We start from the raw sequence: 25,460 nt of genomic DNA on the forward strand, positions 1-25,460 counted from the left end.
GACGTATAATACACCATGTTGTAACCAGCTGACTATTTTTTTTCGTTGAGATATTGGGTTAGCTACAATGTGACAAATTTTTAGCTGAGAGGAAATGAATGAATGAATGTATTTTTGCGTGGGAGGCTACAACCGCTCACCCCCCCAACCGAGCGCCAGCTGACGTTCACGAGGCTTTATAATACTATACTCTCATGCGTCTGACGAATTATCTCTTGAGAGGAAATAATGAACCAAATTTGCACCTGGCTCCCTAACCATTGTGTATGAAATGTGTGAATTGCGAGCGTAATTACGCGGCAACAATCGATAAAATGATTAAATAAAGTCTGTTTGCCGATTTTGTTTTTATTAACGACTTAAGGTATTTGTGTTTTTGTAGGCCTAATCCTTTTTCAAAAGTCCCCCTATTTCTTGTAATAAGATAAATTATTAAGTCTTATTAAAATGATTTGAAAATTGTGGCAAAAATTTTACTTAAAATTAGGAAAATTAGTGTTGACGTTTTTCTAATTAGCGCCCGCATAATCCTCTTTGTAATTTCCATTCCTTCTTTTTGTGTTTAAATTTGAAACCTCTTTATAAATAAATACATACATTTATAAGTTATCATTTTAACCGGAACCAATATCATGATAATCGGATAAACGAGTGTTCTTACAGATAATTCGCAAACGGATGCCGCGTACATTGTCTCAATTCAATTCATCTAGAGAAGGCGGGAACGAATGACGTGCTTCCGCCATTTTGAATTCAGGGCTGCACATGTCAAATAGTTACGTAAGAGTTGCAAGATATAATAATTATTCAAATAGTACAGATAATAAAATAACTGGTTGAGCTGAAAATAAATAAATATACAGGTCACTTATATATTTTCTAGTCGTTTCGACCTATATATACCTAATGGACTATCAATTATTAATTCTCTCAATTGCATATATGGTTATTAATTATCATTATTGTCCAAAATTATTTATAAGTTCCATTTACATATTTATTTTCTTATGTGAGATCCATTTTTTATATCCTAAGATTCATTAACAAAAAGCGACAATGAATACGTACTGTTATATAAATAAAACAAAATATATTACACTTAATAACTTTTATTTTTAATTCGACATTGAAAACATAAATACCTACGCAATAAGTACGCAATTTGTTTTCCCCACAAACACGTGACGTAATCAGCTTTGCACTACAATGTAACAAAGCAATAACAAAGTTGCAAGCCACTTGACAAAATCGTTTAAGCCGTTATAAATTAACTCGCTTACACGAAAGTATAAAAATCTTAATAACCCTTCCATATTACGCATTAATCCGAATAATATGGCAACACTAAACAATGGCGGGAAACACAGCGCGAGCCGTTTGTATTGTGTTGCAAGCCTTTGATAAAGCTCCTATTATTGAAAAATTTAATCCACTACAGCGACCTACTTTATAGTTTTTAATTTGCCCGTTAGATGTTTCGAATTTTCCTTGCAGTTTCGCTTTTAGAAAGCGTAGAGCACACTTCGTAAAAGTAATATGAGAATTTGTTCGTTCATTCTAAAGCATAAAGATTAAACAATAATGATTTAATTTATGATTTTAGTATGGATACAATATGTAGGTTAGTAGGTACACTATACTCTATGTGTTACTTGGAACAAAGTATAGAATTAGAAGAAGGCAAAATACGAGCCTTAAATTATTTACTCCATCTTAATTAAATCCGATCGATTACATTCAATACATCAAAACGCTCACATCAAAGTTTCATGACAAATATATAGCAATTAATTAATTTTCTTTAAAGACAAATATCCTAATTTGACCTTAAAAGGTTAGGAAAAGCCATGAAAAAGCCTTTGAAGGAAGCCAGTACCTCTTTGTTTTATCTCTAGAATTAGAAAAGGTATGACCTTTTCGTATTCTAGAGACACATTCTCTAGGATTCGAAAAGGTAATAAAGGTAGTCATAACATTGAAAACTATAACTTTAAAACGTCAAATTTTACATGTCACACGAATAATACTAAATATGTATTTAGCTTAGAAAATGTAGTAAACTAATAAATGTTAAACAACAATTATTATATTGTTTGTAAAACAAAAAAATACCATTTCAAAAAAATTAATATTGCGTGTTTGGCTCTTGATTCAGTTACACATGTAGGTATTGTAAAAAATTGCTACTTATTAGAATATTTATTATATTTGTCATTTCCTAAAATAAATTCCTCATAAATGCAATTGCGACACTTTTTTATAAAATATAGAATGTGGCAACCCTAAAAGATAGAAGCGCGCTGTGATCAATGTCTTTGTCATAACTATGGTAATAGAATATCATTTAGATTTGTATATAATCTACAGAGATAAATCTATAGCAAAGACTCCAAGCTCCAAGTTATCTGCATATAAATAGTCTACTAAACTTAGAATATCCTAGGATATCTAATTACTTACGCTTCTCCTTCAAAATGCATTGATTACGACGTAGATACTATTTTATTTTATTATTTTCACAATATTATATTTAAGTATATATCTTTTTTGACGACATTATTAACAAAAATTGAAATGGTCAATTCGCAATTCGTAAATCGTAATATTTTTAACTGACGTTTTCAACGTCTAATATTTTACAAAACACTCATATTAATTTTTACCGATGGACGTTCATATAGTTTTGTATGTACAATAATACGATAAATACGACGAGAATAGGTCCTTGTATGTACTTGTATTTCATACCGGTACGTGATTGGGATGTCCTGGCAGAACAATGATTGTGGGGTCACCTAGTACCTAATAAATAAGACAGACTAATAATATTTCCACTAGGGATGTTGAAAAAAATAATATTAAAAATATCAATCACTTATCTAGTTAAAACTAAACGAAATTATGTGAAATGTCCTCGATAAAAATCACAGGACAAAAACAAAAATTTAACATACACTATGTATAGACTTTTACCCGTAAGCTATCGCTACAGTGTACAATATATTCTTACTTGCAGTAATAGAGTCTTCCATCTCTCCCCGTATGCACCGTCCAGCCTTCCTTCAACTCTCCTTGGATCCTATCCAACGCTTCGTCATCTTCAGACCTGTCGCATTTCGGACTACCTCCCAATTTCGGGCTCCCAAACTTTGGACTAGCGCTCAAGTTTGGGCTATTTGCGATAGGACTATTTCCTAGGCTATTATTGCCCAGGATGGGGCTATTACCCAATTTGGGGCTATTGAGTTTAGCATCGTGTGTCAAGGGGCTGTTTATTCTCGTGAAGTTGGGGCTTGCGCCGGGCCGGTTCGGTTTGGGACTGGCCGTGCCGCTGGGTCCAGGCAAGGATGATGCCTGCTGCAGCAGCATCGCTCCCGCATCATTCCACCATATTTAATGTGATCTGGAAAGGAAAATATGGTTAGAATATTTTTTTAACATATTTTAATGTGTTTAACGTATTTTTAGTGTATGCAGTGCTCATTTTTTAACCGACTTCAAAAAAGGAGGAGGTCCTCAATTCGACCGTACTATATATTTTTTTTATGTGTGTTCGCGGATAACTTCGTCGTTTATGAACCGATTTTGATAATTATTGGTTGTCACTTGTCCATGATGTTCTATATTTTTTAATGTAATTTCATCGATGTACACTCTGCTAATAAGCCTTAAAATAAATAAACAATATAATATTAAAATGCGTTTTCTATTATTTCTGAAGTTAAAACTAGTTGCTGCAAACTGAATATCCGATGTATTATTGCAATTGATTTGCGTTTCGATTTTAAAAATGCGTACAATCTATTCGAACGTAAAAATAGTTTCGTTGTTGTTTACACGATAATCTTTCGTAATATTTATAATTTATATTTAATAGCTATAATCAAGTATAAAAGTATAAAACCATTTTCATATATAACGTAAATAAGTAGATATAAGTAATAATAAATACCTAAGCCTTGTTTTGGCTCTACATTTTTATTTTCTCAATTTTAAAATTATGGCTGAAAATTCTTATCGCAATTTAATTCAATTCTAAACAATTATTGTAATCGCTATATCATAAAATATTAACATACATTACCGCCTCCTCGGTACAGTGGTTGACGCGTGAGCGTAACACCGAGAGGTCCTGGGTTCGATTCCCGGTGGTAGGAAAATAAATGTCTTGGTCTGGTAGGACACAGAAGGCTGATCACCTACTTGTCCCTAAAGAAAATCGATCAGTGAAACAGATGTATAATGCATCTGCCCCTTACCCCACTAGGGGACATGGGACTTCACTATATAAAGAGTTATAAAAATGCAATTGTTTTTCTGCAATCGCTGTTGGGAACAAAAGTGTTCTAAACTCTAGGTTGTAATAAAGTATAAACAATATCCATACTAATATTATAAATGCGAAAGTAACTCTGTCTGTCTGTCTGTTACTCAATCACGCCTAAACTACTGAACCAATTTGCATGAAATTTGGTATGGAGATATTTTGATACCCGAGAAAGGACATAGGCTACCTTTTATTGCGAAATATGTACCACGGGCGAAGCCGGGGCGGACCTCTAGTAATAAATAAATCACATTTAATCATTGAGTTACTATGTACTACGTACTAGTGAGGGCATCGCTACTACACTATTTGTAACACGAGTTAGAGCCAAGTGTCTCAAACATCGCTTATATCTATGACTAACTAGCCGCCCCACGCGCGCTCCGCACCGCCGCGATTGTCGCACAGATTTTGTTCGTGGTGTCCTCTCTATACGAAGTTATAATACCTCAATGCATTCAATCCGTCTTTTTCCTAAACGATCTGATGAAGTCCATCTCAATAAAAGCATTTATATCTGGAATTGGAGCCTTTTTTCTCTCTCTCATTTAGATTAACAATCCTATATTAATCATCTATACTAATATTATAAAGAGGAAAAGTTTGTAAGTATGTATGTATGTATGTATGGTTTTCACGCATAAACTACTGGACCGATTTCAAAAATTCTTTCACCATTAGAAAGCTGCATCTTTACTGAGCAACATAGGCTATATTGCATTTTCAAAAAAATTAGAGATCCTTACCAAAAATGCAATAATGTAACCCAAGGTGTAAAAATATCCTCAATAAAACTTCTGTCATCGCGTGCGCTGCGGAATCTATTGAAGATAGAACAAAAAAATGTTCTACGGTATTATAGAATGGATCAATATCTACAAGAAAGTCCGCGATACCATATGTCCATCTTCAGTAGTTATGTTACTACAGCAACTTTTTTACGTTTTCAAAGTAAATAGAAGTGCCGACAGTAATCAAACCATGTTATCCATACACATATATTAATCCTTATCCCATTAAATGATGTTTTATTATAGACTGTTTCAATACCAGCAAAATACTTTTTAAATGAAAAGAATTGGATATTCCATTCAAAAGATATAACGAATTTTTAAGTGTCAATCTACAGAAAATAGTAGGTATACTGTTCGAGCAGGCCGTAGTGCGGGGGTCACGGAGGAATCTTGACGGAACACAGTGGAGTTTTGGTCGGTAGGAATCCGACATAACCCACGGCCCCTCCCCCGGAGGCCGTGGGTATCTATGAAAGATTTCCCCACTAAAACAAAAAAAAAAGAAAAAAAAAGGCCGTAGTGCGGGACGGGGTAAAGGTGATTTTCATGTGATTAAAAATTAAACCTATAGTCCGACCTATAGTAGACTTTTCACTGTAACGATATCGCTATCTATGCGGGTGAAACCGCAGGGCATTGCTAGTAGATTATAAAATAATTATTAGATTACTGATTGTTATATCGTAATCTTGTAAGCTTAGCTTGTAAGTACTTATATTTCTCAAACAAAAACCAACATTTCTTTCTTGAACGAATTTAGTTTTACTATGGGTTTATATTTCAATCATACCAATTGTAATGGACAAAATTAAATAATATATATTTTAATGTGGCTAATCCAATGAACTATAGCTGAGCCGCCGCTGAGATTTAAAATAATAAAAGTTCCGTTACCATAACAACCATCATCTATACATGGACGTATAAAAAAAGACGGACGGTATATCGCCTAAATATTGAGTGAAGCCTAGTAATGGCGGCGAAACATCCATGCGTGTGTGCCATGTTGCCATGGCAACAGCTGTGTTGATGACAATGGCGGCTGTATTTTTTTCTATAAATTTTGCCGTAATAATTTTGTCATTAAAACATAAAAGAAATAACTTGCTTCCCTGTGGAATGTAATCCCTTGTGTTTTGTTATTTAAAATTGTACTGTTGCGACACCATTTAACCACGCAAGACGGCATTTTAAATATTTTTTGTGAAACAGTGACGCAGTTAATCAGTCGGTAGTTCACGACGTAATGGCGGCCGACTAGCTTACTATGGTGAGAGTGTGTGCGTGTTTATTGTCTTTACGCGATCGCTAGCTTACTATGGTGGCTTCACGTTGTTTGTTCGTAATACGGCGTCCGTCTTTTTTTATACGTCCATGCATCTATACATCTATACAAATATTATAAAGAGGAAAGGTTTGATTTTTTGTTTGTTTGTTTGTTTGTATGAATTGAATAGGCTCCGAAACTACTTGGCAGATTTGAAAAATTCTTTCACTGTTGGAAAGCTACATCATTTCTGAGTGACATAGGCTAGGTTTTATCCCGGAAATCCCACGGGAACGGGAACTATGCGGGTTTTTTTTTTAAAACGCGGGCGAAGCCGCAGGCGGAAAGCTAGTAATCTATAAAACCACAAGGCACAATAGTCGTCGATTCGATTAATCCTTTTTTTTGTTAATATTCCAAATTTCTAACAGTGAATATACTAATCCAGATTTAGACAATTCCATTCTATTGAATTTTGTTAATACTCTCTAATCTCTATCCAAATTCCATTTTAATGTCGGAAAATCTACGCTGTATTGTAGATAAAGAAGATTTATATTTGCCAATATCAAGCCAATATCAATATATCATCAAGTGTCAATTATATTTACGTGATCATCAATTAAGTATGAGTGCGTGACTTTAAATACATTATCAAGACACACAATATTAATTTTTATGTAAAGGTTCATCAAAAACGAACGTTTAATTGAAACGAATAATATTTTACTGTAGTAAATTGAATTTTAATTATAATATTACAGATTTATGTAATTATCTATAAAATATTTAGAGTCAATAAGCAAAGGTTTATTTTCAATCACAATTTTACAGGACATATTTAAAATATGCATAATATTTTATAAATTCAGTTAAAATTGGAAAACGTGAATTGCATGTGTTTAAAAATAGCTTTTTGGATAGCCACACGATGAGAGAAATCTTGTTTGTCAAAAATTTCGACACAAAATGGCGCCCAAATTGCTATGAAAAAAAGAACACAACTCGCGCGAAAACCGTAATCGCTGAGCGCGGGAATATGAATAAAAATGGCCACCAATTTTGTAAAAGCATGTTGTTTGTTCAAGTGATAAATTGTTATATTATTCCTAATGAGGATTATTATGTACTCTTTCATGTTTTAAATGAGATTTTGTTTATAAAAAGTTTTGAAATGTAATATCGTTTCGAGCTGATGATTTATGTTCATTACAACTTGTCAGATAAATTCGGATAATCATACAATTTTCAGCAAAAAACATCTACTTTTTTAAAAGTAAAATGTGTCGTAATTTATCCTAAACTTGTAGCAAAACCATCGGACATCCTTAAGAAAATGATCCCAAAACTTTGAACTTTTCCTACTAACAAGAGTTTTAACTTCCGTAAATATAGTTCTAGGGTTCGACCATGGTTCGACATACATTTTCATTTGTGTTTAGTGATTGTATAATGTTCACATTTACTTTGTTTTGTGTAGTAGATTTTTTGTTGAATATTAAAAAATATTTTTTATTGAAAAAAAAATTCGTATCAGTATAAATCTTTCACAAAAAATGTATTTTATTTCTCTTCAATCACGTAAACTAAGCGTAAACTCATATTTATTGCGTCCTACAACAAATCCATTATCTCAGAAAAGAACAGATTAAAAAATAATCAGGACGTCAAACAAAAAACAAGCAATCTTTCGTGTCCTATATTGGAAGCTGTCGAATATGGAACGAGCCGATGACGACGCTTTCTTCAGTAAAGATCATTTTTGGTGAACTATTTCTTTTGAAGGATGTTTACACAGGCCTGTTCCAAATTCAAACTATGCGCGCGAACGTCATTATAACCTTGTTTTTTTTATCTGTGTAGATTTTTTTTCTTTAATAAAATTTCGTTTACGTTTGAACTTTTTTTTTTCATTTCGTTTGAAAATCTGCTTTAATAAAGTCACAGCGTAATTCGAAGTGTCAAAGCTCTCAAAACATTTCTTTAGCAAATAATAATTTACGGTGAAACGTCGCATAACTTTGTGGAACTGGTAAAAACGTGGAGAATAATGAATAATTTAGGCGGCGACAGTCAAAACAAGTCGTATACAATGTGGCCTGAAAAAATATGAGGTGTTATCTGTAACAAAGGATGACCTTAGCGACACTCGTGCCTGAAAACGGCTATTTATTTTATCTGTGATATAACAGGCGTAATAAACGTAAACTTATGATAGTGGTATTACGATTTAATGTTATTTTCTTTTTGTTATGCTTGTTAAGTTGTTGTACCGTAACTTTTAGTTAAAATTAAGTATTTTTACACATTATTGATACCTTCGTATTTTAATATGTAACGTATGTACATTGTACAATGTACATGTATGTAGGTATGTAATAATTATATTATATGATTTAATGAATCTTAAACATATATTAACCAGAATGTTTTAAGCATGTATTAAAACATTAAAATAATTTAAACTGAAAAACAAAATGGGAGAAAAAATATTTAAAAAAATCTAGACGACGTGAAATGTAGCACCATTTTTTTATGTAAGTAATGCGCCACTCCGCAGATGTGTTCCTGAGAGCAGACCTAATAAAAAAGAATTGAATTCCTACGTGAAATGAAATAGAATCTGATATGTAAATATATGAAATATAAATGTAAAAATTCTTAAATCAAATCTTACATTATAAGACTACTTAGAACATTTAAAATATTAAATTTAAGGCTGCAGTCTAGCAAAATTGCGTTTTCAACAAGTTATTTGACAATTTTTTCCCGGCTAATGAAATGATAAACTGAATTTTTTTTTCTTGTTTATCAATTAGTGTTATATACGCAATGCGCGTGAATTTTTTCACATTTGTAAAGTTACTTTATGTTACCTTAATCAGGCCTTCAAGATAAGTCTCTTTCCCCCAAAGACATTTCGAGCTAAGTTTGTGCACTCACTACGTTGCAACCAATTACAATTTACACAATCTGATCAGCGCATTATTATCCTTATATAGTCGTTATTAAAAACTGCTGAATACAATTTGCGAAAAACTTATGATTTTCTTAATTAGAACGTTATAAATTCATTAAATTTCCCATTTTTTGCCTTACAAAATCTATTGATAAATACTGCTAAAAGTTATTTTTTCCATTAATTTATTCGAGTTGGTTGAAGACCAATGAGTATTAATCCTATAAAAAAATTTTTTTTTAATTTTGATAATTCTTTAAATATTAAAAAAATATTTAAAATAATTAGGAAAAATCCTAGCGAATTTCTTTAGTCGCGCTCCTTGGGCCGGAGCGTTCTGACGTGTGCTCTACGCTCGATTTTCCTTCATACCGAAGTGAAAGTTGCTCTACTTCATTAAATTTAATATTTTTGTTAATTGATTATTTTTATCTTAGTTTTGTGCAAATATTCGTATTTTTAAACATTTGATTTCGATATGGAAAATAAACGAAAAAAATACGCGTGTAACTACTAGAAAAAAAATTATCTTCGAACATAAAGTTAATGAAACCAAATAGATTGCAAAGGTGATTGGCAACAATTTCTTTATTTTACGGGGTGTCAGTAAAGGGATGTATATTTCTTTAAAACTAAAGTAAGCTCATAAATTTTCTTATAATATAATTTTTTTGAAGTTCCAAAAATGTTTATTTTTCGTTTGAGAAATACGAAATATAATATAAACTTGTATTGAGAACTTGAACTTCCCAAGTTCATCCGGGGAAATCCCCATACGGGGAAAATGATTTGTTTACTCCAAAATTGATCCGAGGTGTTTTAATTTTTTCTTCTAGTCATTTTCAACGTAACGGCATGTTGTTTGATTATTCATTTTGTAACTTAAATACAGGATGTTGGTTTTATATTCTGATCTTACAGACGCGCTGACAAATTTAGTCCGCCATTTCTAGTTTAGTCTACCAACTCTAAGAGCGTATACGCACTATGCGGGTAGCCGCATTGCGGGTAGCCGTCCGGCTGACCGCAAGCACAATTATGTACGTAATATTCATTTCTATGCGCACTGCGATGCGGCTACCGCAGACCGCACAGTGCGCATAGAAATGAATATTACGTACATAATTGTGCTTGCGGTCAGCCGGACGGCTACCCGCATAGTGCGTATACGCTCTAAGTACCAATATTAAAACGAATGGATTATCATCACATCATCAAAACTCACATGTAATGGAAGATCACAATAACATAGAAAATTCAGTGGGTGTTGAGAACTAAACAAACAGAAGTAACAGAGACGCGAAGAATAAAAAAAGAGGACGAAAACGATAATTCGTTGATGCTTTCCCTTTTCGACGTATTGTTAGGGTACATCACCAATCTGCAAAAAACAAAACTGATGATTACCAATTGCTGATTAAAAATGAAAAACAAATAATCAACAACAGTGGTGAAAATATGCTGATCATAATGAAACATCCTTCAGTGGTAGCAGATTTACTCATTTAAAATGTATCGGTGAACAGCGTAAAGGAGAGGAGGACAGGAAAACATTATGAATGTGGATGGTGGATTGTATACAGGGTGTAATCGATAAGTATGTGCAGGCGATTATGACGTTATTATTGCAGGTATCAAAAAACTTAAAACTGATATCGAAAATACTTTACCTAATGAGCAAAATGACAATAATAACTTTTTAAAAGTATCACGAGAAATGTCTAAAAAATTTACTTTATACACTCCCATATCAAAAAGGGAAAATGGGACTAGTAGAAGTTAAATGTCTAATTCCGGCAAAAGACATGAATGCGGAAGATGCGGTTAAAAAAAATTTAATATTTGAAATACAATGCAAAAAATAACACTTTTGTCATAGACAAGAATCATGACTATTTTTTCCAAATTCAGGGACAACTAAACGTTGCAGAAGCAGAAGTCTGCTTATTTGCTGTTTGGACTGGAGTGAATCATTCGTTAAAAATAGAATATATAAAAAAGTATGTAACGTTTAGGCAAAATAAAATGATAGACCATTATCAAGATTTTATATAAATTGCCTACTGTCAGCATTGATTGATTCGAGACTTCAGCATTCGATGCCCATCAAGGACCCATCCTATATCATTCAAGCGATTGAAAAAAAAGAGATAAATCCAGTGCAACCGATAAAGCATCAGAATGCTAGCAAAAGATTTATTAGGTTTATAAATATAAATCTATATACTATACATAATATAATAAATCTGTAGAAGACGCGAGGACGGAGTCGCGGGCGGAAGCTAGTCAGAAATAAATATCTTTTGTTTTCATTTGCGTATTTTTCTATTTTATAATTTTTTAACACAAACATTACCTTTTTTTTGATTATATACAAAATTTGTTTATCCGTTTTATTAGTTAAACTGAACAATTTTCAGTTAAACTGAAACTTAGGTCGAAAAAAATGTATAGAGTTATTTATGCATTTTGTATGGAAAGCTTATTTTTTTTTATATTTCGTCCAAATTTCTTTGTAAAAGTTGATCAGTTATATAAACATGAAGTTGAAGATATCAATAGAAAGTATTCGCAAATTTTGTATACTGATAAAAAAATCACCCGGTGTAATTTTCACGAAAATGTTTCAAATTGTCATTTTTGGTACTTATTACGAATATTAAATTATACGAATGATTTAATTTTTAAAAATTAAGTGGAGCAACTTTCCCTTAGTACATTTGTATTATTTACATATAGGATGACAGAATGCATTTGTTTGCACTACTAGACCAAGCCCTTAAATTGAATTTACTTCATAATGGAATTCCTTTTAATTGGCGTATTTGATTTATTTAAGGATTTATTATTATGTAATTATTGTAAGAATAGCTGTAAGGAATCAGAAATAAATAAATAGCTGCAAAACTAAAATTCTCTTCATTTTACGCATTGAATGTTACCATCAGCTTATCAAATATGAATACTCATATCTCAACTCGAAGATTGATATCGCCCCAGCGAAAAGCGGATGGCGGAATAAGTTCAAATACGTGATTTAATATTTTCATTAAATTCTATAGGATACCTAGAAACAAACAATCTTCTAAAGTAAACATTCACTATGTTTGCCAGTTTTGTAAATAATGAAAGATTAGTACCTATAGCTAGAAACCTATTTTAGGTTAAACACAACGTTCTGAAATCGCATGTTTATTTTACGATTCTGCAATCTTATTTCATAAACAATAGACGTGTAGCAAACCAATAATTCATACCAAAACTAACTGCCTGCGCCATTTGTGAAGCTAGAAAGGGATGTGCAATTAGAATTGCAATAAGTGTGAATGAGACAGATGAAATATGACAGGTGGGCGGGCGTTGACCTCTATTGTTATAGTATTTCGGCGCGAATTCATAATAATCGTACGATTTTGAGGGACTAAGGTTTAATGCAAATTGTTTTGAGAGGAACAATTGTGTACTTTGCCAGTGATGTGTAACTAATAATACGTTACAAAGGAAGTTTGCTTTGGGTAACTTGAATGAGTCTTTTGTCATTTCCTTTGTAAAATACACGAATTTTGAATATTTAAGGTTCAATATTTTTTAACACGGTTCAACGCTCAAGAAAAACCGCTGAGTCATTGTTGTTGGATCCACCAAATTATAATATTTCAGAATTATTGTTGTTTGTGACTTGTGAGAGAAATCATTTCTTCTAAAATTCTTGATCAACTCTATAATCCTGTTAAAATCCTAATTTCTGATATAAAAATTAATTAATAAAGGCTCTTTTGCAGATATTTTATCATCATTCATTCATCTTTAGAATAGAAACCAGTAAAATTCTAGGTTAAAATGAACTTTTGCTGTCAACTGTTCGCTCGAACTTTAGCAAAGTTCGTCAGGAGCTTATAAAAGCTCGTTAAAAACAAAATAATAGTTTATAAGCTGCTGTCTTTTATATCTTGTATATAGTTAATAAGTTTTTCCCCATTTGTATCAGTTGTACCATCCTAAATACATTGAATATTTATTTTCGATAAATTGTATTTATAGTGATTTTGTTTTACTCCCGTTTATCTACTATACAGGGTTACTGGTAATTAGACCGGATCCTTTTAAGAGGTGGTAGGGGAGGTTATTTGCAACAAGTAGACTGTAAATTGTTATATCCGGAAATGGCTAATTTTTCTAAAAATAAGTCGGGTTTTCTTTCCTGACGCTATAACTCCAGAACGCACGAACCGATTTCCACGGTTTTGCATTCGTTGGAAAGGTCTCGGGCTCCGTATGGTTTATAGCAAAGAAAATGTGTCTCTGGTGGCGAAACGGAGTTCGCCCGGTTTGCTAAGTATCAAATATAAATTAACGCGCATTGATAACACTTTCTGCACATACTACCTACTCCTCTCTGTAGAGTGTTTATATTATACTATACGTAATAGAATTTCCACTAACAAACAAACAAACATTAGAATTATACTCAAAAACAAAACTTGCACGATCCTCGGAACGCAGTGACATTTTAAAATGGAGAACCTTCTTAAAGAAAATTCTAGTTAAGTATAATAATTCCACAAACCGCTCGACAGAATAACATAAATTTGAATAATAAACAGACGGATGAAATTGAATTTGTTTTAAACAATCCACGATGGCTTCAAAAATTTAATTATTTAAATCGTGTGTCCCTTGCCACGCCATTTATCTCTTAAATTTTAAAATTAAATAAGGGTCACTTGACTTAAGGCGTTAATAGGGGCTAGCGACCTTGACGACGATTTACAAGGCGGGATCGGGGGACCGGCGCGAATCTACCGTAGTAAAAGTACGTATAAAAATTATTTAAAATGATATTTGGATATGGAATCAAAATTTAAAACAACCATGCCCTGTGTTTCAATTTCATAAACACACTGTAAAAATACTACAATAATTGACGTTATATTGACTTAGCGTTTTGGTTTAAAGGCCAAAAATCTACCTCAGTTCATGATTTTTTTCCAAAAAACCTGATTGTAAAATAAACAAATTAAAACAACCATGCCCTTTATCATATTCGAAACTTTAATATACATTTTTTTTAGATATGTACATTAAGAATCTAAGAAGAAAAACGGTTATAACTAGAGTTAATTTTCGGTATTAAAAGGTCATTCTACCCGATTCACGCCTTAAGTTAATTCTAATATTTTATGAAAATTTTCTCAAATAAGTATGTTAAAATAAAATACCTAATAATAGAAATGTTTGTCAGTGATCAATTAAAAAAAAGACGTGTGGCACTCGGAGACTGCCGCGGTAAAGCTATTGCATACAGCATAGCATGCCTTCAAGCCACACCTCCGAGTCCGTCGGTCATCGGTGTGTCGAGTGGGGAGCGTGAGGTTTTTTCGTTACGGAATTTCTCGATTCGGTCCCCGCCCTCAAGGGCCAAGGCCCGCGATAGAAGCCTTGCAATAGCTTAAAATGTTTTTTAAGCACTATACCACTATACCCATTATCGAAATATATGAAATTCCATATGTCACCATAGTAAGTCTAAACCTGTGGTCTAAACAGTAGATAACTTGTAATACGTAGGTAAGCATAACATCTTATGATACCCCGATTTTTTACTCAGAAGCTTTTAATTTCATCAGTTTCCCAAAATTGATAAGCAGTCGTCTTATTTCTAGCAGGTTTCCCTAATTATATAAAAATGTTGATAAACAAATATAATGGTAATTAGACAAATTGTGAAGATTGTGTACAAACCTTTTGTTATTTTTTCTCATTTCCAAAGGTAAATGAACCGAAAAGACCATAGCAAAAAAATATATTAAATAAAATCTAAGTAGTTAGATAATATTTAAAAATTTCAACATTCAAGACATTCAAGACAAGCTTTGGCAATTCAAGATTACAGACGTATTTTTAACTAGCTGCGCTCCGCGGTTTCACCCGCGTTGCTCGGTGCTCCGCTTCTGTTGGTCTTAGCGTGATATATGGCCTATAGCCTTCCTTGATAAATGGGCAACACCGAAAGAATTTTTCAAATCGGACCATTTCTTGAGATTAGTGCCTTCAAACAAACAAACTTTTCAGCTTTATAATATTAGTATAGGTGAAGAAGATAAACCTCCTTGTAATTATCAACATTAGAACTTACACATACAGTGTCCAGTTTTCACTGTCCTTTCGTTGGAAGTTCTCTTATACTCGTGTACAAGTTGTAAAACATAAAACAAGCAAGTATAGTTACATGACGTCCCAACCCTACATGTAGACCATAATTATTCGCTATCTCCAGACCCAACTTGTCCCAATGGGCGTATTTAACGTTTAAATATATAAAGTTTTAATGCCATTAAGGACAATTTTTTTTTTATATATACTTAAGCGGGCAAGCGAGCAGGCGGGTCACCTGATGGAAAGTGATGCCCGCCTCCCATAGGCATTCGCGTTGTCAGGGGCACCGCGAATGTGTTGCCGGCCTTTAAGAAACTTGTATGCCCTTTTTTTGAAGGTATCTTTGTCATAGACGCTTGGAAACACCTCAGATGGTAATTCATTCCACAACGATGTTGTTCTAGTCAAAAAACATGACGTAGATGTTAACGTATATTTACTTTCTATATTATGACAGAGTGTTTGCAACCAATCTCCTCCGAAACAGCTTGATTTATTTCATAAGATGTTTTACCTATCTACATATATAAATTGCATAGTAGAACATTAATTTTTTTAATAACGTGAATTTTTGATTCCCTTCGAACATACAGGCTGAAATTATCAAACAAAACCACATTATTATCATTATTATTTAATATGCGAAAATATCTACTTAAACTTTTTTGCTAACCGTACTAAAATGGAAGCCGACACTGCTGAATTCTCAAACGTCACCTCACACCTGTAGAAGTTTTTTTATAACCCTTTGATCAGGTTGACTTTCCTTAATTTATAATTAATGTGCTAAAGTTGAAACAAAGGACTCTATTATCAAAATAAACCTTCCTTATTATTAAACTAGATTTCCGCCCGCGGCTTCGCCCGCGTTTTCAAAGGAAAACCCGCATAGTTCCCGTTCCCGTGGGATTTCCGGGATAAAAACTATCCTATGTGTTATCCAAGTTACCCTCTATATGTGTCCTAAATTTCATTGTAATCGGTTCAGTAGTTTTTACGTGAAAGAGTTACAAACATCCATACATACATACATCCATACATCCTTACAAACTTTCGCCTTTATATCTATATTATTTATTATTAATTATTAATATTAATTATTAATTATTAAATACTTTCGCAAATCCATACTAATATTATAAATGCGAAAGTAACTCTGTCTGTCTGTCTGTTACTGAATCACACCTAAACTACTGAACCAATTTGCATGAAATTTGGTATGGAGATATTTTGATACCCGAGAAAGGACATAGGCTACCTTTTATTGCGAAATATGTACCACGGGCGAAGCCGGGTCGGACCTCTAGTTACTAATAAAATGTGTTTTTATTTGACTGTTTGGTTGTCTGTAATGTTAATCATAAATCATTTATTTGTACATAACACATAAATTTAACAAATTTAAACAAAAGTACAGTCAGAATATCTTTTTTATATAGTAAAATCACTCTGTTGTCCAAATTCAGCCTCACTCTAATGACTCTCATAAAGCGATGAAATATACATTCGGCATGCATTGTAATATGATAACAACGACGTAAGAAATTTATCATCGCGATATATGGAGGAAAAGCTCTAAATATGTACGATACACAAACAGCTATAGGAATACATGTCAAGATTTACATAATGATGTGAGTAAGTAATATATTTATAAGTGATGTAAGTAGTATGTATACTGAAGTACGACGGAACGGATTTTCATGCTTTTTGATTTCACGGATTTGTCTTCTGCATTAGGAACTTTTAAAAACATAAAATTAAGTTCTAGCCAGGTAAAGCCGGAACAAGCTACTAGTTATCTATATATATAAAACTCAAAGGTGACTGATATAGTGATCTATCAACGCACAGCCCAAACCACTGGACGTATCGGGCTGAAATTTGGCATGCAGGTAGATGTTAGGACGTAGGCATCCGCTAAGAAAGGATTTCCCGAAATTCTTGCGGGAACGGGGAAAAACGGGGATGCACGTACAAAGTCGTGGGCGGAAGCTAGTACATAATATGTTTGTGTAACATAAAACGGGCTATATTAATATCACGCTATTGTTACATTGACGAGTTTTATCTAGCAACAGAGCGGTTGATTATTTTCTGCATAAAGAATACTCAGATATTAAAAAATAATAACACGAGAAGCATTGAAACTAGAATTATATAAATGTAGACTCTAATCAGTCTAGAAAGTAGTCTGAGAGGGAAAGTGGACAAACCAGTACTTTGCAGTCTGAATTTTAAACGACTTTAGCAAGGAAATACCTACATAATATTTTGAAGCCTAACATATAACAACCGGCTCTTAGGAACAAACGGGTCATCTCAATAATAACAATTTTATTTCTGTTTTTGAACGTCTAGTATTGGTGGTTAAAAATATATTATGACGATTCAAAAGTGCTTCTAGAAGAAGTCTAATCGAACAAATAAATGTTTGAGTTTGAGTATGATATTGTGTAATAATTACATAATTCATGATATTAAAATTTATTTAAAAATATTTATGTTATGTTAAACTTCTTGAATAAATAATATCGTTTATTTAAAACCGATAAATAAAACAAACTTTATTAGATGACACGAGAAAATGTTTTTATTCACCTGAACGATTATTAAAGATTTCCGTACAAAGTCGGCCCCAGAATAGAGCAATAAAACGCATTTTATTCTCAACCATATTTCCCGAGTGTTGTACTCAGCCCAGTATGACAGCAATAAAATCGTTTACGAGGGTCGATGCGACATTTACATACAAATATACACTGTATACTGTCCTGTCGACCTTCTTAGATGTTGTGACAATTTTGGTAAACCTATTCTTGGGAATTTTGTCTTATATCTGATAACTTGGTATATTAATCTATACTAGTACTAGCGGTCCGCCCCAGCTTCGCCCGTGGTATCTACATGTTTAAACTATCCTATCTCTCAAGTTGGATCAAACTGCACATGGTGTGCGAATTTTATTATAATCGGTTAAGTGGTTTAGGAGTCCATTGAGGACAAACATTATGACACGAGATTTATATATATTAAGATTATAAAGCTGAAGAGTTTGTTTGTTTGAACGCGCTAATCTCGGGAACTACTGGTCCGATTGGAAAAATTATTATTCTGTGTTACATAGCCCATTTATCGAGGAAGGCTATAGGCATATATATATCATCTCGCTAAGACCAACAGGTGCGGAGCAATGCGGGTAAAACCGCGGAGCACAGCTAGATATAAATAAAATTAATAACTTATTCTAAAGCTACCGTTTGATATGATGGTATACATATAGATATTTTGTAAGACTGTATTTTTGTATGTTTTGTTTATTATTAGAAACAACTGATCGATTTTAACACAGCCATCGTGCAACCATCTATGACTGACAGCTTAAGTTATAGAAATTCTCAATAAATTTTTAAAAATGTTTAAAATTACAACAAAAAATCATTTACCAACGAAACCGCAGGACCCACGTAGCCCTAAAAGAGTAAATTTTAACGTTGAAACATTAGTTATTAATTAAACAGAGGCATTAAAGAGTATTTGTCCGTCCAACGAACCCAATTAGAGGATCGTTTAACCTCTCCAACCTTGTCGGGTTTCTTAATTCGGCTAATTCTATGAGATTCAGTTACTTTATAATAGGAATGAAGTGAGAAATTCAGTATTTTAACGCTGTTTTAAAGGGATCGATAGTAATTAGTTTTGAAGTTAAATAATATTTTGACACGATCCAATTGAGGAGCTTAATTTCAATTGTACAGAAACAAGGACATTTCGAAATTTAACAACTTAGGAAAATTGTTTTTTTTTTTTTTTAAGTACGATACATTATTGATCTAAGTATTATTACTAAGCTCTCAAGTTTACAAGCCAATTATAACAACACAAAAGACGCGACAAAATTTACCCTAAATAATGATACCCCATATATCTAAATAACGACCGCCTCCTTGGTACAGTTGTTGACGCATGAGCGTAGAACCGAAGAAAAAAAAATGTCTCGGTCTGGCAGGACACAGAAGGCTGATCACCTACTTGTCCCTAAAGAAAATCGATCAGTGAAACAGATGTATGGATAATTAATGCATCTGCCCCTTACTCCACTAGGGGACACGGGACTTCACTACACTACTATATCTAAATAAACAATTACAGCCGTACAAATAAAAACTTGCTTATTCAAACCTTATGCAATGCATAGATATGATAAGAATAAATAAAGAATAAGGATGTCATAATTTCTTACAAATAAATTTGGAATAACGTCGATGTATCTATGCTCACGCTATGCAATAGGCGCGAAGCGGCAACGTCGCAATTCATTCACAAAATTAATACATTGAGATTGTCTACGGTTACCCCTTGGTGCTGTCATTTTGCTGACGCTCGTTTGACTTCGTCGAATTTGTTGTGAAGTTTCATCATACGATGTTCTGTTTATTTATTTTTTAAATATTTATTGGAAATAATTTAAATATATCATTAAATATGCAAGCAAATGATAGATAACGCTATCCAATATCTGGAGAACAGAAGATAAACCCACCTTGAGATAGAGAGTTGCCAAATAACTGTTACTCAAAACATACAACTCCAGGCTTAGAAGATTTATATTTTCAACGAAAGTGTATATTATTGTGATAAGTTTAGAAATAAGTTTAATGTATGTATGGTTTGGCGCATGTTGTAAATAAATAAATCATTATAATTAATATCAAAAGGGTTTTTCATAATTTCGTATATTTTGACATTTCATACAAAATTTTCCATTTCAATAGGTACGTAATGAAATTATTAATTTGCTCAACTTTTTCTACTTCTCGTATTACTCTCATTGCTATTATCTCAAATTTAGATTGAAAATTGTTTCTAAAACTTGTAAAACACAGCACAATGTACTAAAAGATATGTTATAACTCGGTTATGTCAGACTTATACTAGGGTGGTAGCCGTAATAAGGACGGAATAGCATTAGTATGAATACTTATTACGAAGTTATACTAGGTTACATTTATTTCGTGTTTATTTGTATGATTTTTCCTTATTCTTAGTTTATTCTTTGCATAAAATGTTATAACTCGTTTATTTGTACGGCTGTTAGTTTTTTGTGACGTCAAATCAAATATTAGCTTCTACTACTTGGCACTTGGGAAACTAAAGACGAATTTAAAATTGTAATGAGCTTATACAGATGTAGATTTCATAGTTGAGCACAAACACAAAGAATTTCCATCTAAGCTTTAAGTTTCCACACTATTCACGATGGCTTTACATTCAATATATTGAATTGATTTGTTATCTTCTAGTTGTCAGCATTTTCACAAACATCATACATATTACATAGAATATAGTTATATTTTACATAATATTATGTAATCTATCGTCTTAAAAGGCTCTTTGAGGAAAATTAGTAGCGCTATAGATCTAAATGTTCATTATTATTTAAATGAATGTTTGTCTGTATGTCCTTTATATAATCATAAACAATGCATTTGATCATGTGATGATTTTCAGCAACGTGTTGTACATGAGCCCACGAGGGTTTCTGAATTGGCACGATCAATCGACAGTGTACAGGCGAAGCCGGGGTGTAGAGCTAATACCCTATAAAAGTTATTAGTTTTATAATATGTATAGCAATATAAATATCACGTTTAGATTTCTAAAAGGTTTTTCCAAGTACGCTCGCCGCTATTCCACTGAAAAAGTTATAAGTACGATTTATTTTTATTTCCCGTTATTTGTAAGATGGCAATCGGTCTAAACACAGCTCTAATCGGTATTAATGTTTTTATTTTATTTTGTGCTAGCTTCGAGTTATCCTGGGGTAAAAATAGCCAATTAATGAATGCTCTCTAGGTGTAAAATGAGTTTTAAAATCGATCGAGTAGTTTTTGAGTGAAATCGTAACACCCAACAATATGTATTGAACATGGTATTGAACTAAGGTATTGAATTATTGAAAATGTTTTTTGAAACTTCTTTATTCAAAAAAAGAATTTGTTTAAGTACTGGGAATTGGGATTGAATGATAGTTAGTTATATGTATGTATATTCATATTCATCAACAAAACACAGGTAAATACATAGTAATAAAGATTCTCGTGGTTTTAGATGGTATGTTACCTATACCCAAGACAGCTATGCAAGACACGTACTTCGCAGATATATGCCTGGAATCTAGATGATATTCTGCTTTAGTCATATTTGGTGTGTTTATGACTTTGACTGTGTTACTTTTATGTTTATTTATGTATTTCTTCTATGCGTTTGTTACTGAATCCACCCTGAACGGCCGGACCGATTTTATTGAATTTTTTTGTGTCTTCAGATGCCTTGTCCACCTTATAATTTATTGTTCTAATATATCGCGTACATTGATGTAAATAAATGTTGAAACTAGTAAAATTTACTTCAATCTTGTTAAAGTTAGTTAGTACCTAACTAATCAAATTTACTCAATATATTTTTTATAAAATCGGGATATTTCTAGCACAAACTACAACTGCTAGAAGATACAATAAATCTTGTAAATCGCACCCAGAAACTTCCTGAAACGCATTTAAAAGTTACATCACTAAACCTCGTGACTTCCGACCTTACCTAACCTTCAGCTAAGTCAAGTTAGCAAGTCAACGCGAAAAGGATTTGCTTAATGTTGTACAAAATACAGATAATTAACCTGTCACGCAATATGATGCTTATCTGTGTTGGCTTATGGCAACACTTCGATTGTTCAACATATTGACGTATGTTATCGGTTACGAATTTTATGACTTGGTAAATTGTAGATGGTTTCCTGATGGATTTTATTTTTGAGATGTATGATATAAAAAGCATACATTAATACTTAATACATAAAAAGGTTTCTGACAATTTTCTGGAGCTGGTACCATCACGCTCATATTCATTTTGCATCTAACATAAATAAGGATTTGTAATAGATGTAAAAACAATAGAACATGATTACTAATTAAAAAAAATAAATGGAGTAAGATGAACTCAGTCAAAAAAAGCTAAAAGTTGTTCACAATTTTGTAATAAACATTCTTATATTAGCTGTTAGGAAACTGAGAGTAATTTACCTTATCAATAATTTTAGTAAAATTTACACAGAAGTGTCTAAAATAATTGATTGAGTAATTTTTCTTTGTAGGGACCGTTAAAATTCATTGTACGATCATCAATCAAGCCTCTGAATCAGTAGGTCCGCTAAAGCAATTTGTTTTATTAGGGACTGACCCTAATGTGTGTTCTATGAACTGGAGATAGTATTGTGTTGGCTGGTAATTCCATTTTTTAAAGCATGTAAAAACTAGAAATAAAAATATAACTGTCAAGAGGGTTGTACATAGTTACTGCAATTAATGCTGTAACTGATCAGATTATCTATTATAAAAAATAAAACTTTTATAGTAATGCGAAAAAGAAAGAAGCTTTACAGTAAGATAATTACGAATTAATCCATACTAATATTATAAATGCGAAAGTAACTCTGTCTGTCTGTCTGTTACTCAATCACGCCTAAACTACTGAACCAATTTTAATGAAATTTGGTATGGAGATATTTTGATACACGGAAACGGAGCGGGCGGAAACCTAGTTACGTATAATCCTGAAACTGCAGGTTCCAATAAGAACTAAGCGATTGCATCAATTATTACCAAACATAGCTTCGAATCATTAATATCTTCATAATATAATGTACAGTAGAGTCATCTAGAGACATCTGCGCATAAAATACTTATCTTCTACTCTTATTATACTGTATTTGGATTTAAACTTAATGAACACACCAATTGTGAAAGTACATCCTACAACTAGGAGATCTAAACGCAATAAAAGTCTTACCTTGTAAACGCTAGCTGTAGTGTTAGTCTGATTAAAGGAGAATGGGCATTTTACTATGGAAGTTGGGCCTGAACCCTTGAGTTGGACCAATACACATGAGATATTGTTTTTATAATAGATCATAACATATACATAACGGGAAAAATATATATAAAAAAATAATCAACCGGGTTTTTGTACAGTCACATCAAGTTTTATTTCTTTGTGTATAATATTTTTTGCAATAAATAACTGTTATAAGACAATGACAATATCTTTATGTTACTCCAATTCACTTTCACTTACAAATACGTACTAATCTTAAGCCTTCTAATAAGCGAAATACACTAATATTATGTTTTGTAACAGGTACCTATACCGTGTTTATTATAATTTAACGTAGTTAGACGTTTTTTGTGGTTAAACTCAGTCACTCCAGTGACATTTAGATTTATACTTAATTCACTCGAATTAAAAACACCGTTATTGTGCGCAAAATAATAGCCAAATAAATAAAACTTTTTGCCTTGACTGTACAAGAACCCGGTTGATTTATTTTTTTATTTTATTTTTTTCGTAAGGTATGTGTAATGATCTATCACAAAAACAATATTTCGTGTGTATTGGTCTTAGCCCAAGTTTCAGGCCCAATTTGCCCATTCTCCTTTGAAAAAAGTGTTATAAATCCGTTCTAGTCTTTAATACTTCATTATTCCCTTTCCAAGAGGAATTAAAAGCAAATCTTTTAACCAGCGCGGGAGAATACACAGTCGTACCGCAAACTTTGTTTTAAACTTTTAAGCTACGTACAAATGTAATTAAAAAGTTGGTCTAGACTTTTTCTTTTTTATCACAGAAAGTTGGATTCATGAACTAGGTTACAAACCGACTTCCTAGCCTCTGGGGCTTTTCAATTGGATGTGCTTTTTTAAAATTTTTATAGGGATCTATTTTCTTAAAAAAGCATTTATTAGAAATCAGAAATGTCTTTAACGTTTTCATATAGGTTCAAAGTAATAACGTGGATGGATATTAAAATAGTTGCTATACCCACAAAGTTTATTTCTAACGAAAAGTGCAAGCAAACACTCGTTAAAACCTACCAATCAATGTGACCTCATTCCCGAATAATTAAATGGACTAGGGTCGATCACGATTCCATGTCTCAAACCATTATTTAACATTACTTTCAACTAAACGAGCAACACGGTTTACGTGTTGGTTAACTGTTGCTTTTATTCGTTCATTTTTAACTAGAGGTCCGCCCCGGCTTCGCCCGTGGTACATATTTCGCAATAAAAGGTAGCCTATGTCCTTTCTCGGGTATCAAAATATCTCCATACCAAATTTCATGCAAATTGGTTCAGTAGTTTAGGCGTGATTCAGTAACAGACAGACAGACAGACAGAGTTACTTTCGCATTTATAATATTAAAATATGGATTGACGTTTTGGAAATACGAATGAAATGAAATGAACGAAATGCGCGAAAATCGTTAACTTTTTTCATAGCACAGACTAAATTGACAACTCTTTTTACAGATAAATTATAAAAAGCATAGAGTACATTCACCATATTCATAGATAATTAATTAATTCACTATACAATTCCAACGTTTAAATAAGTAGGTATTTTTTTAATAAGAAATTATAAAAATCTTTACCGACATCTTGAAGCGCGTCGACTCATCAATCTACCTTAGTAATAGATTTTAATCAACATTTTTCTTATAGGTAAGCGTAGTTGGAGGGGACACTTATATTCATTTTTTTTATTTTTAGAGTCTAGCCTAACCTAACCTACATTTTATACGTAAGCATTTAAATAAATGTAAAAATGTGGTTTATTTCTTACGTAGCTAATTATCATAATTCTTGGTAACAATTTACTTAAGAATGAGGTTAGAATAAATGTAGTACCACAGATTAGTAAATAGTCACGTGAAATACATAATATAGTTTACGTCAGTTTGAAGAGGAAGCGTTATTATTGTGTAAATAATTATGAATTATACAATAAATGATGCTTTACATTAGAAGCTTTGGCGAAAATTGTATTATAGCAAATTCTTTTTGAATAAAAGGTACCTACGTACCTACCGTTTGCATCTAACCTAACCTGTAGGTAAGT

At 32.4% G+C, this 25,460-nt stretch overlaps 1 protein-coding gene across 1 annotated transcript in view; it reads right to left on the minus strand.

Moving 5' to 3' along the window:
- Positions 1–25,460, minus strand: part of LOC149902677 (uncharacterized) — a 135,880-nt gene that overhangs the window by 79,985 nt on the left and 30,435 nt on the right. Inside the window, exon 2 of the mRNA XM_090109639.1 lies at positions 3,011–3,403. Coding sequence (XP_089965765.1) covers positions 3,011–3,369 — 359 coding nt within the window. The 5' untranslated portion in view covers positions 3,370–3,403. The remainder of the gene's footprint in view (positions 1–3,010; positions 3,404–25,460) is intronic.

Source organism: Colias eurytheme, chromosome 14 (genome assembly GCF_061535395.1).
Source record: "Colias eurytheme isolate Ceu_HAF_F1 chromosome 14, ilColEury1 Martin Lab GWU primary, whole genome shotgun sequence".
Classification (NCBI taxonomy): Eukaryota; Metazoa; Arthropoda; class Insecta; order Lepidoptera; family Pieridae; genus Colias; species Colias eurytheme.